The 12,880-nt window shown below is 37.5% G+C and overlaps 2 protein-coding genes across 2 annotated transcripts in view; one reads left to right on the top strand and one right to left on the bottom strand.

Annotated features, from left to right (window-relative positions):
* Window positions 1–1,596, top strand: part of LOC136255656 (mitochondrial ribosome-associated GTPase 1-like) — a 36,857-nt gene extending 35,261 nt beyond the window's left edge. The window contains exons 9-12 of the mRNA XM_066048461.1: window positions 151–207; window positions 259–340; window positions 392–483; window positions 1,296–1,596. Coding sequence (XP_065904533.1) covers window positions 151–207; window positions 259–340; window positions 392–483; window positions 1,296–1,399 — 335 coding nt within the window. The 3' untranslated portion in view covers window positions 1,400–1,596. The remainder of the gene's footprint in view (window positions 1–150; window positions 208–258; window positions 341–391; window positions 484–1,295) is intronic.
* LOC136255469 (WSCD family member CG9164-like) overlaps window positions 1–12,880 on the bottom strand; it is a 109,022-nt gene that overhangs the window by 37,354 nt on the left and 58,788 nt on the right. The gene's annotated exons all lie outside the window — the stretch shown is intronic.

Here is a 12,880-nt window from a genome sequence, read left to right as displayed (position 1 = left end):
TTACTGCTCCAGTAGTTTAGTGTTTACAAAAAAAATGTCTTCTCATAGTATACTGCATACCCTAAACCTGCTATATGGTGTATGCTTGCATATAGTCATGACTTGTTAGAGTTGGCTTTAGTGTCTTACCATACTGTTGATCTCTTCTAGGAATATTAGAGCCAAGAATTGACAGTGTTGAAGTAGGGATGAAGTTAGCTATAACTGGTCAGTAAACATACCCCCCATAGTACCCTGTTTTAATATTGTGTACTACAGGAATGTTGAGGGACTATTCTGTTGGTCTGGAACTGATCGCTGACTATGTGTTATATACACTGAATAAACATGAAAAATTTGAGTGAGTCACATGATGTCACGTGATGCAGCTACATGATATCATGTGATCCAGTTACATCACACACTTCAACATGGATGCTCCTAGTGATGATATTGATAATGTGTTGAGATGTATTGCCAAGAGAATAGGAGCTTTAATGAAAGGTAACAGGTGTACACAGCATACAGCATCACAGTGTGTGACATATATACCCATCAAGCACATTATTATTCGTCATTATTGTCATTGGTTACAAGTACATAATACATGGAAAAATAGCATTACACAAATATTGGTAGTTAAAATTATTAATGGATTATGATCAGTAACTTTGATTACAATACAGCATGTTAGTTCTATATAGTAGGATGAAGTTTGCATCTTCCCAGTTCAAAATAACTTGACCAGAGCATGCATTCTTTGTGTACCATTTCTTTTTGCTAACAGAGCAAGATGTTGATTTGTGGTGACACACCCATGGTTTTGTGGCAATGCACCTGTTTTATGTACAGCAGTATGACAAAAGGCACCTGTTGGGCTGAAGTAAATGTTTGAAAAAGTTAGGCCCATAGCCTTAGTTGTTAATGAGTTATGCAAAGGTAACAGGCAAATTTTGTAGCAAATATTTTGGGTGTACTGAATGCACTTTTGGGTCTACTAATCCTGCCAAGCTGTGAATGTATGTATTATGAGGATAATTTCTGCAAAATGTCAGTTCCCCCATAATAAACAATGTAACTGTTTAGCATAGCTTTTTGATGCAGTGTTAGAAGTTCACTAATGATGAATTGTATAACAAAAAAGTTAACAAACAAGTGTAAGGGAAAACTAAAAATTTTGTAACTTATTGCAATAAGGAGGATATAATCTGAAAAGCATTTAAATCCCTAGCCATGCTGGTTTGTTGCTAAATAATTTTCCTCTCACTTTGGTAACTACATGCATCGGTGATGTATTCTCTCTACTACACTACTAGGTGGGAGGATAGACTACCCAAGAGCAGCTCAGTACATGATAGTCAAGTACAGAGATGGTAAACTGGGTAGGATCACCCTGGACAATATTGATGACCTCAAATGATGTATATAGTAGTTTTATAATCACTTAATTTATTGGGAGCTGGTCAACTTGATGAGTAGCAGAATCTATAGTGTCACATTGTGTATTTTCTATGTACCTAATTGCCATCTGTGAGCACATGTGTATATGTGTGTGACATCATCCAGGATATGTCTTTCTGAGTATATACTGTAGCTATAAGTTCACCAATGATAGAGAGTCTAAACATGTAGTACCTGACAATGATGTGGTTTATGATAAGACCACATCAAGAGTTATTCACTCTTGACCACATGGTATCTGGGAAAGGCAAGTGCAAGGAAGACATTTGTGTCTCAACACTGAACAATGTGTACATTACAAGATCCTTGCATACTGTGTTGCCCCTTATAAGTTCACGTGTACTTGGATACTCACCAACTGCTTTTAAATTATTTTTTTTCACATCGATACTTCTGCATGAGTATATAATGTATTGGAGTGCAAATGTGCAATGGTGGGGAGAAAGGTGTATATGGTTATTTGTATGGGTAGTATATAAGTGCATGCAGGTATGTAAAATTCCAATATAGCGTATTCGCTTGCATGGATATTGCAGAATCTCTGAATGCATGCGTGTATAGTTATTAAATAATTTCTCATCCACCAATACTTGACATAGCAATGTGCATGGACAGGTGGATTTCTATTCCGATAGAGACAAATAGATAGTTGAACTGGATAGCTTATAGAATACTATCTCAACTCCATCAGCCATGTTTGTAATCATGTGATGCAGCTTGGGATTCAGGATTCGCGAAGAATAGCAAATCAAGCAATGGTGAGATTGCACGAATCACATGATGGACTACTAATTTTACTAAAATTTTACTTTGTGTGGGAGAGATCAAAGCGCCAACATGTACTATATATTTTCCATACTGTATAGACAGTTTTTACACATTACTGTACTGCATCTGCACATGTGTGAATAATTGGGGTGTTACGAAAACAACCCCACTTAAACAGCATGATTAATCACATGCATGACATTATAAATTGCTGAACTAACCTGACCAGTTTGTTCTGTGACTAGAAAAATAGAACACTTTCTGGCCAAAAATTGAAGCAGTTCAAGTATTCAAGATAGGCATTCGTGAGCAAGATGACCATGAAGTACAATATAACACCATCTACATAATATGTTTATGAAAAATACAACACTTAAGACACTTGGCTTCACCTTGTGCTGTGTTACCATCTCAACACACACTACAGATGCACACACACACACTATGCGCACACAACACACACACCCTCATGTTGTATATGTATTTTCCATACACAGTGCTTTAAAATATAGCACTGATTTCCTTAGGGTATATGAAGGGTCTCATATGTCATCATCCTAATTAACCAAACAAAGCCTATATGTTGTTTAGCCCTTCACAACGTGTGATCCAACAATATAAAAATCACTAGTTGTTTTCTTAATTATCAGTTCAATGTGAATATAGTACCTAGGAATGTTATAATATATACTCCACAGATATTACCATGTATGGTTGATTTGGCAGGGGGTGTGGTACCCAAGAAAGTAAGCATGTAGGGGTCATGTGAGATCATGTGATCCTTATATTTACAGGGGATAAGTATCATGGTCTTAGGTACACCAAATATTGGAAAATCATCTTTTATTAATGCCATGAGGAGATGTTATCTGAAGAAATGTATGTACAGTATGTGTGTGTGAGACTGTGAATTGGTGGAGGGGTTTCTTTTTAAGGAGAGGTTTCTTTTTAAGGAGAGGTTGGACCTGTTGTTTACTTGCACATCTAAAGTTTACCTCCTCTTTAAATTTTAATGCTTGACAAGTAGGTGTTGAGTATATGCAACTGCAGTGTATTGTAATAGCTGACTGTTCTATTAGAGTAGTTGACTGTTCTATTACTATTAAACTATTCATAAGTGTATACATTATTGTACAGCTCTTCTCTATGAGAGTGGTTTTGTCTGAACCTCTTAGTGGTATAGGTACGCATTTAACTAGTGTGTACAGTGTTATGTGTATAATAGTGTTACGTCCTCACAATAATGCGTATCTGTAGTGTTGTTTGTGTTTTCTATGTGTTGTGACCATAGTGCATGTTTGTGTATGGAACATGTACATGTCACTATCTACCTGGTTGTCCCATATTTAGCTAAGATAGCTCCAGTGGGGGCACTAGCAGGAGTAACAAGAGCAGTACAGAGCAAGATTACATAGTTGGCCATTGTTACCGCTGACCATCCTCGTCCTTCTCTATTAGGTATCACGTGATCCATTAGTCTACTTGGTGGATACCCCAGGTATGGATGTTGTACAGGGTGTTTGTGATAAGTGGTGTTCCGTTGTATCAAAGTGAACATAAAATGACCCCACACACTCCGTGGCTTCTACTCCATGCTTCTCAGCACTAGTTCAGTTTCGTGGGTAATACGCTTCAAACTTGAAGTGATTGGTTCAGTGGTATGCTAGTGATGAAGTGGTCTATTCTATATTCACATTGTTATTGTTATTAGTGCTTTACAGTGACCAGCACTGAAGGTCTGACAGCAACATGTGCTGCAACCTTGGGATTACCTAACCTAATTTCAGACTTAGTGACTTATAGCTGAAAAGGTGTAACAGAAAAGGGGCCAAATTGAGCTGATTTATGAGAAAAAAAGAATTTTCTCAAGAAAAATAATATTTCAGCTGATTAGTAGAGGTGGTTTAGGGAAAACCCATACCAGACCATTTACACTTTTGTGGCTTCCCATGGGAATTGTATGGTGGAAACTTTAAACAAAATAGATGAAATTACACATAACTGGTACTACTGTTTGACTTGCAAAAAAATTTTTAAATCATTCCAATGTCTGACATACACAAGTTGTTGAATGTTTTTGAGAGCTTAGTACATACTATATAGGATGAGCTAGTTTGGCAAATGTTTGTATCAAAAACCAGCTGTTGCCTAGCTACTACGCATGATACCATAGAAATTCCTACATCGAGCGTGTTATGAGTTTTATTCATATGATGTACTGTTCCCATTGAAAGTTAAAAGCATTCTTAATTTTGCAAAACTGTCTCTTATTATGAAGTATGCTTATGTGAATGTGATCCTGATTCAATAATTTATAGAACAAGTTGACGTTATGTTTCTGACCAGGTGCTCATGCAGTTAAGTAAGCAAGAACTATTTCCAGCTATCATAGAATTTCTTGAACTATTTGCATAATAAGTCATTTTAAAGCACCATATTAAAATTAACCTCTCGTAATTCAACGTAATCCGTAATGTCCCGTTACTAATCTGATAATACTTTGTCAGTGTTTATGGCCTGTTTCTTGCTTGTTCAACTTATCTCATCTAATGCCATCCCATCATACAAAAATGGCTTGGATAAGAGACAGTTTATCTTGAAGTTTGGATTGTTGTATTGTTGTTTCTCTCTTTTGACTTTCTCAGTTATTGTCTCTTTAATTTTAGCAACTCTTTTAATGTAATCTTTGTCATTTTCATCAATATCTTGTGGAATAATGTTGAAATAAAGTGCTCGGTAGGATGCTCTGCCATCTTTATCGACAACTTTTTTCCAACCTGTTCTACCAAGTGTTAAAGGCAATACTTCATCATGAACAGCCTTCATTGCATCTTGCCTATCCTTGTCTTTGGAAAGTGGCTGGCTACTGGCAGCACATGATGTTGAAGCAGTGGATTGCAAATCCCGTTGATTGTCTACCTCTATTTGCTGTACAAGATCCATGCTAGAGTCTAACCCCCCAGTTGATACATAGATGTAGAAAAACTCTTTATCGTTACCACCTTTCTCTACCAACTTATCTCTGATTTCAGTAGTAGTGATAGTAGGTGGCTTGTACCAAACCTTGTTAGCCATTGTTGTAACAAGTCGTGCCGTCTATCTTGCTACAAGAATCTTGCTGTGGTTTTAAACAATATATTTCTTTAAAATGCATTTCCTAATATAGTGTTGTTTCTAACTGACCAGTTTATATTTTGGTAATTTGCTACATACTTGTGGTTTGAGGGTTTGAGATAATTTAAAGAAACAATTCTAGTGAGCTGTATGACTGCTAAACTGGCTACAGTTACTAGCAGACACAGCCACTAGACCCTTGCTGCCTTCCCTGGTTAGTGTCTCACTTCAATAACTTCCTCCCTTAACATTTCACATTTGATACAGCATGAAAGGGTAACCATAAAATTAATCATTGCAAAATATATATTATGTATCGCAATGTATAATACGACTAATATTGTCTGCTCTGCGATAATTCTTTTTAAAGTAAAGTAAGTACCTCTGCGATAATTCATTTCCAATTATACTTGTCAACGCACAAGGGATCCAGTCTTCACGTACAGTGGGTCCTTTACATATGCTATAGACAATTTTAACTACTTCTTGTGAATCCGAGAGTGCTAGGTAGTGCTCAGCGGTATTGAAATTTGAATACACGGTATTAGAACAGGAAAATATCGCGGTATATCGATATGTAGTTAGCTTGTTATTGTAACTATTGCATCATTTCTTGGGCATAGTATGAAGCGGTATGCATCCCTAAAACCAAAAATATATAGTTCAGTACAAGTAGGCATGTGCTGTAATGTGAAAACCTTAAGTTTTTGTTTAGGGTGTGTCTGCTATACCATCAACAATTAGGGTAATTATACACCAAAGGTTAGCTGGGTTAAAAGCAATCTTATACTGGTATTCATTGATATACCAGTATTTTGATTTATTGATTATCAAAGGATGTCACGGTATGATAATCGGTTATGATAATTTATCACGATAAACAGTATTACCGGTATATCGCAGAGCACTAGTGTTAGGGTATAATAACTACATAAAGGAAGTTAGACTTCAGACCACAGGGGTCTACATAATTTAGTAACCCTCAGGCCCTGTAGTAGCGTCTTTGCTTCACTCAGGGTCATCGGGTTACTAAATTACATAGACCCCTGTGGTCTGAACTCTAACTATTACTTAGCATGTAGTTTACCAACATACAATACAGTGTACCTTGTAATGAGGTTATGGTTTTTAAGTAGTAATGCAAGCTGGCGTTTTTCTTTAGCTAAATTATATAGCTCAGAATGTAACGTTGTAGTTTGTTATAAATTCATGATGGCTGCATTCAGCCATCAATGGTGCCAAGAACTATGATGGGGTTACAAAAATGATAACGTGTCTGTGTAACATAGTTGACAGCTTGTTAATGATGGTAATTGTGGTCGTTCTATTGTCTCCATTTGTATAAGGGCTGTGTTGTGCAAAGTATACTTCATTACCATACAAAGGAAAATAAGGCACACTTTTGGTCAAAAAGATAGCACAGTCTGGCATGTTACGGAAAATAAAGCTGGATATTATGTCAGTGTGTCATTTTTACTGTGGCTGATCTACCAGACCTATAGGTTCTTTGCTCATTTCAAACTGCAAGCTCAAATGTGCATGTTATATAACATCGTAAAATAACATGTCCCATAAAACACTAACACTGAAGTCACAGTTATTGGTAATCATCCATTGTCCTCTGCTTCAGGCCTGGTGGTTGTGTTTGTGTGGCCCTCATGGTCTGCTCCTCCAGAGCTTCCTCATTGTACAGGAAGGGTTTAGACAGGAGAGAGTTGATCTTGAAGTTAACGCCACGGTCTTTCATCACCTGCTTGGCTTCATCGGCTATCTTGTGTCGTATCTGACCAACTCTTTGAACAAAGGTGGACTCATCTTCGGTAGAGCGACGTTTAATGATATTGAAGTAGAGTGCTCGGTAAGTGAGTTTGGTGTCTTTATCAAAAACCTTCTTCCACTCTTCTGGACCCAAGAGAGTTGGTAAAATAACTTTGTGTACATAAGTCATAGCATCTTTTCTAGTTTTATCTTCTGATAATGGTGGACTTAGAGAGGAGGATTAGTGATGGCTGATAACCAAATGATACATTTCCACCAGTGTGATCATCCTGACTGTATGTTCTGTTGTCTTGGCTGTCCATTCTATCATCTTGATCATCTCTGTTATCGTCTTGATCATTGGTGTCCTCATCATCTTCTACATCACTGTCTGGGACACAGGAGGTGTCAACCATGTTTTTAATACATCTGATTTATTATCATCAGTCAAGCTTTGCAATTCAACACTTTTAGGACCAACACTTTGACAGTTTAGAACAATAACTGTTAACGTATGATCACTTGGTTGAATATTTTCTATAAAATTGAAAGTGATTAATAAAATCAAAACTTTTATTATTAGTGTCAAGAGTACATAATAATAAATAAAGTATTAGAGTTAGGGGTATAAGGTCATTATGTACTCTTTATTAGTACCAAAGGGAGTGTAATCACTTTCATACAATGTGCTCATTTCAGTTTATATTGTACATATTTGCTACCTTATTTGTGGCTGCCAATTGCTCTTTATTGTTGTTTTGTTCCGTTGGGGTCATGTCATGCGTTATGAAGATTATGAAGTTGGTGTTTACATGTCCATGTGTACAATTTTTCTCCAACTATCAAAATGGCAATGAATATAATGTTTCTAAACATGTGATGTGTTGGTATATCATTTTGACAGGGCATATGCTTGGGATTGAGTATGCAATAATAAGTACTAATCTTTCACTCACAGATAATGAAGAAATAATGCACCCTCTACTCATAGCTAACTACAAGTTCAGAGAAGTGGGATCATCACTTACCGAGTTATACTATGAGTTAAATGCACCTTCAAAATAACCACTTGGCATCAAATTGCATCGAAGGAAGCACCTACAGATCTGTAGTGACAATGCTGTATGATAGTATAGTCTGCTAGCTAGTACCTAGTAACAGAGAAGAGTAGTTAGCTTTCAACATACAAGAGTTCTAATATTTGTGGTATCATGAAGCTATGACAATTTTGCAAGTAATATTAGCTACAGCAATAAAAACTATTTGCTCTGGCACTTTACCTGTTCGGACACCCTAGCCCCATCTAATTTGTCTACTTCCGCAAGTGGTGCCAGCCAGCTCACAAACTCTGCAGAGTCAGCTAAGATTAGGAAGTATTCTTCTTTAACTCCATCTTTTTACTTCTCATCTCTGTGTTAAGATCTGGGTGCTTGGGGATCATGTGCACATTTGTTGGTGCGGCAGATAGGTTCCCTGGTCTGGAGATATTAGGGCAACTTGTTTTGTGATTCAGAAGGTTGCTATTGATATTCAACATGGTAATGCTGCCTCGGTAAGGGCAATAATTCCATCATCACATGATTGGGCAAAGTTTGCTTCTCTGCCCACAATATGAATTGTTTGAGCAAGGCAAAGACATCCTTTTTTCTTTTATTTAATTGAAATGCTGTATTTGTATTAAAAAGAAGCCATTTCTTTACGCTACTGGTCACTACGCCTATGTACATTACTCAAGCCAGCAGACATCTTACTCACTAGTATACTAAAGAAAACTGATGCATAAAAGCTGTCCTCGCCATTTATAGGATACCATACTAAAACCCTTGCCACCAAAATTTCACACAAAGGATACGGATCCCCTTAAACTAAGTTCCTATGCTACCCTACTTACTTTTGTGAATGTCTTCTTTACTATTACACGTTAAATGATGAATTTCTTCTTACAACAAAGCCTTGTACTTTAACATGCAGTGTGGTCATATTATTATTACACAAGCGCAATTGTGTGATCTAATTTTTTTCGTATAGGCACTATACAAATTGATTGTTTTGCTCTTCTTGTTGTCTATTACTTTAACTCTGAAAGCTCTTACCAGATAAGGCTGAAACTTTTAAACAGCCCATTAGTTTTTCCTTCCAGACAAACAAAACAGTTATAAAATGAAGTTTGAGAAAAATATAACCGAGTTGGGCTTTCACTCAGCGGGTCAAAAATGTTTTATTTGTCTTGTTGCTTCCACTGAAAATAATAATGCAGTTTGTTCTGTTATTCCCATAATATATCATGATCTATTGCTTAGCTTATCTCATCTAAGGCCATCCCATCGTACAGAAATGGTTTGGACAACAGACAGTTTGTCTTGAAGTTTGGATTATTATACAGCTGTTTTGCTTTTTTAACCTCCTCAGCTATTGTGTCTTTAATTTGAGCAACTCGCTTAATGTAGTCTTTGTCTTCTTCACCAGTTTGTTTAGGAATGATGTTGAAGTAACATCTATGTATCAACCAGTGGATTGGACCCCAGCCCACCACAGGCACCATCACAACAAATACCCCAACCAGTGACAGTGGAGGAGTTGCAGAGCAAATGGAGATAGAAAATCAACAGGGAACACAAACCATAACTCTAGCACCATCTGCTGCAAGCCTGCAACTTAAGAATAGGAAAGAGGAAATGAAATAATGTACATGATTATGTACTACCATCAGCGCTGGGTCCAGCAGGGTGGAGAAAAGTTGTTGACAAAGATAACAAACCAACATACCGAGCACTCCAGTATTGTCACCATCTTTCCGTACCAACTCTTCTTTTATTTCAGTAGTAGTGATAGTAGGCTTCACTGGCTTCTGCATTCCCCTGGTAGCCATTGCTGTCACCAATTTTATATGTAGTTCCTAAACAATTAATGTATTGGTCATTAGTAATAATCATCTGTGGTTTTGAGGTGTAGTTAGGTGGAGAATGATCGTGTACAAAGGATTTCCTTATACTATGGATAGTGTTGGATACATGCGATGGTACCACAGTACTTCATTGATAGGCTCATGTTTCTGACTCATAAGGGTCTGGTATCACTCAATACATTCAAGATTGAGACTTCCAAAATTGTATTAAGTCATCAATAAGATTCAAGATCTTCGATTACATCATTGACCTATTTAATTAATTAAATGTCGTAGTATATGATAAGATTGTGTAGTCGATACCCGTTCAGTAGATGAACGAAGGTTTCAGCACTTTGTAATTGTTATATATTGCAGTGAAGTGAATACAAAACAAGAGCTCTCAACTGGTGGAAATCACTTTGAGTGAGAAGATAAGTGAAAATGAGTGAGATTGGTTTGAAAAGGAGTGAGATTATGTAGAGGGCAAGAGACTCACCTGCAGTGTGTCAATCACACTCCTAAATGCAAAGGATTTTGCCTTTAGAGGGTCTGGGGTATGAGAAAAGTTTGCAACTCAAGACATTCTCAGAAGCAATTTTGACCAATAATTCATGGTTTTTGGACAATGTCACAGATTTTAATTACATACAGTAAGAGATTATATTGCATAATGTTACGCGTAGCTATTATATAATCCACTGTTTGCTGCTGTGTGCCCTAGCTGTTATATTCTGATCTTGCTTATTCTTCACAGATTTGAGCCGCACCGCTTCTGTAGGACTGCATTTATGACAAGGCTCTGTTTTGATTATAACAGATATAAATGACCTGAATACATACAACAACTGTACAGCATGGAAATAATTGCATGTTTAAAAATAATGTGAAGTCAGTTAATTAGCTAGCTATAATGCACCTATCAATGTCAAGCCCCACCTATCCCAGGTCGAGGGGATTTGCAAATGCGAGAATGCAAATTCCCCAACCCTGGGGACAACTTTGAGTTACGAATCCCCTACTAATTATCCCGGGAATCACAACAGTATGGAAAAGTACGGATAGTCGTGTTGCAAATTCCCCTACCCTGGGGACGAGCTTGGGTGACAAATCCCCACCTTCTGCCCGACCTGGGGTAGGAGGGGTGTGACATTGATAGGTGCATAAGGAGTGTGCAATGAGTTCAATAATGGCAATGAGAGACTTTCTGTTTACATGCATGGCTTCTGTTGATGGTTGGTGGCTGAACAACCCTAAAATATGTGAATATAACCCCCTATACTATGATATCAATGACTTGTCTTGGTCCACACACATTACTAACATCACATCCAAAGCTCTATCAGTCAAAGCATTCCTACAGAGAAATCTTAAGTCCTGCCCAACTCAAATCAAATTGAAATGTTATAATGCCATGATAAGACCAATCCATGATAAGACCTGTCTGGTCCCCTCACATAAGAAGAGACATTGATAAGCTTGAACGAGTACAGAGGCAATCTGCCAGATTCATTATGGCTGACTTCTCGCGTTTCAGCAGCGTAACTAACATGCTCATTGACCTTAACATTCCCAGCTTAGAACACCGCAGACAAGTATCTAGTATCACCCTCCTCTACAAAATTGTTCATAATCTCATTGATATATCCCCAGTTGATTTAATCCCTGTCACTTCTAACACCAGAGGACATGATCAAAGATTTCATCATATCTATGCAAGGACCAATCAGTACAGTAATTCATTCTTCCCTAGATCAATTAGACTGTGGAATTCACTCCCACCTGACCTAATCCAACAACAATCATTACAAATTTTTAAGTACCAACTGAAATTATTATTACTTTCCCCTACCAATCAGTAATCCCATAATCAATCATATTGTAAAACATTTTGTATGCATGTTTCATATGTGCGTTAATCCTCAAACTGAGGCTGCACATTTTTGGAAAAAAAAATAAATAATAATAGATATACCTGTCCTTACGAGTGATCACGTGATGCTAAGAAATGGCTCGGCTGCTTTTATGCCACTATAGTTTGAGATTCATGCTGTGAGTCAGGGAGATTAATACATGAGTTTAGAGGTGCTGTGAGTGAGAGAGTGAGATTTTGCTTCAATGCGTGAGACTCACGCAGAATGCGTGAGAGTTGAGAGCTCTGCAAAACATGGTGCTGAAGTGAAGAATGTAACTAGCATTCATGATTTCATTACTTACTGTATGTAGTCGCAAGTAATTGCCTGTCTTGAAAGGTTCTAAAGGTTATTGAGTGATACCAGAACCTTTACGGGTCAGACGTGCAAGACCACTTCATTGATTGGCACTATAGCTCGTGCTTGTCATAAACAGAATATTCATGATGCCAGAGCTCTGCTCCAAACTTGTTTATATTAGGTAAATGCATGATATTATAGGGACAGATAGTTAGTCTTCGTGGTTGCTTACACAGATAAGTTGTAACATAAAGAGCTGATCACAAAGCTAGTGACAAACAATATTATTGGGAGCATGTTAAATTTATATCAGCACACCTTGTATCAATCAGCACACAGGAGCATATTGTACACAGTAATACAGTCAGTATCTCACACAAGATCAAGGTCAGGAGTGCATAGGTACTAACGTGCTACTAAGTATTTCTGGATTGGTTTATACGGGGGTAGGTAAAAACAGTGGACCCGGGGACCAAGGACCCGGGGACCAAGGACCCGGGACCCACGGAAATCTAACTCTTCTTGGAACTTTTTAAGGCATCTCTGCAAGCAGTCGTGCATGGCCAATCCACCTCGCGGCGTCTCGCACCATGTTTACACCAATTAGAAACTATAAGCGCCTCTGAAAAAGTGTCTGAAGCTAACTGGATTAATTACAGGTCACTCACTATTTTCCGTATTTGTCTGCACAATGTTTCTAAAC

The sequence above is a fragment of the Dysidea avara genome, chromosome 5, assembly GCF_963678975.1.
Source record: "Dysidea avara chromosome 5, odDysAvar1.4, whole genome shotgun sequence".
NCBI lineage: Eukaryota > Metazoa > Porifera > Demospongiae > Dictyoceratida > Dysideidae > Dysidea > Dysidea avara.
This window is presented reverse-complemented; position numbering and strand designations above follow the sequence as displayed.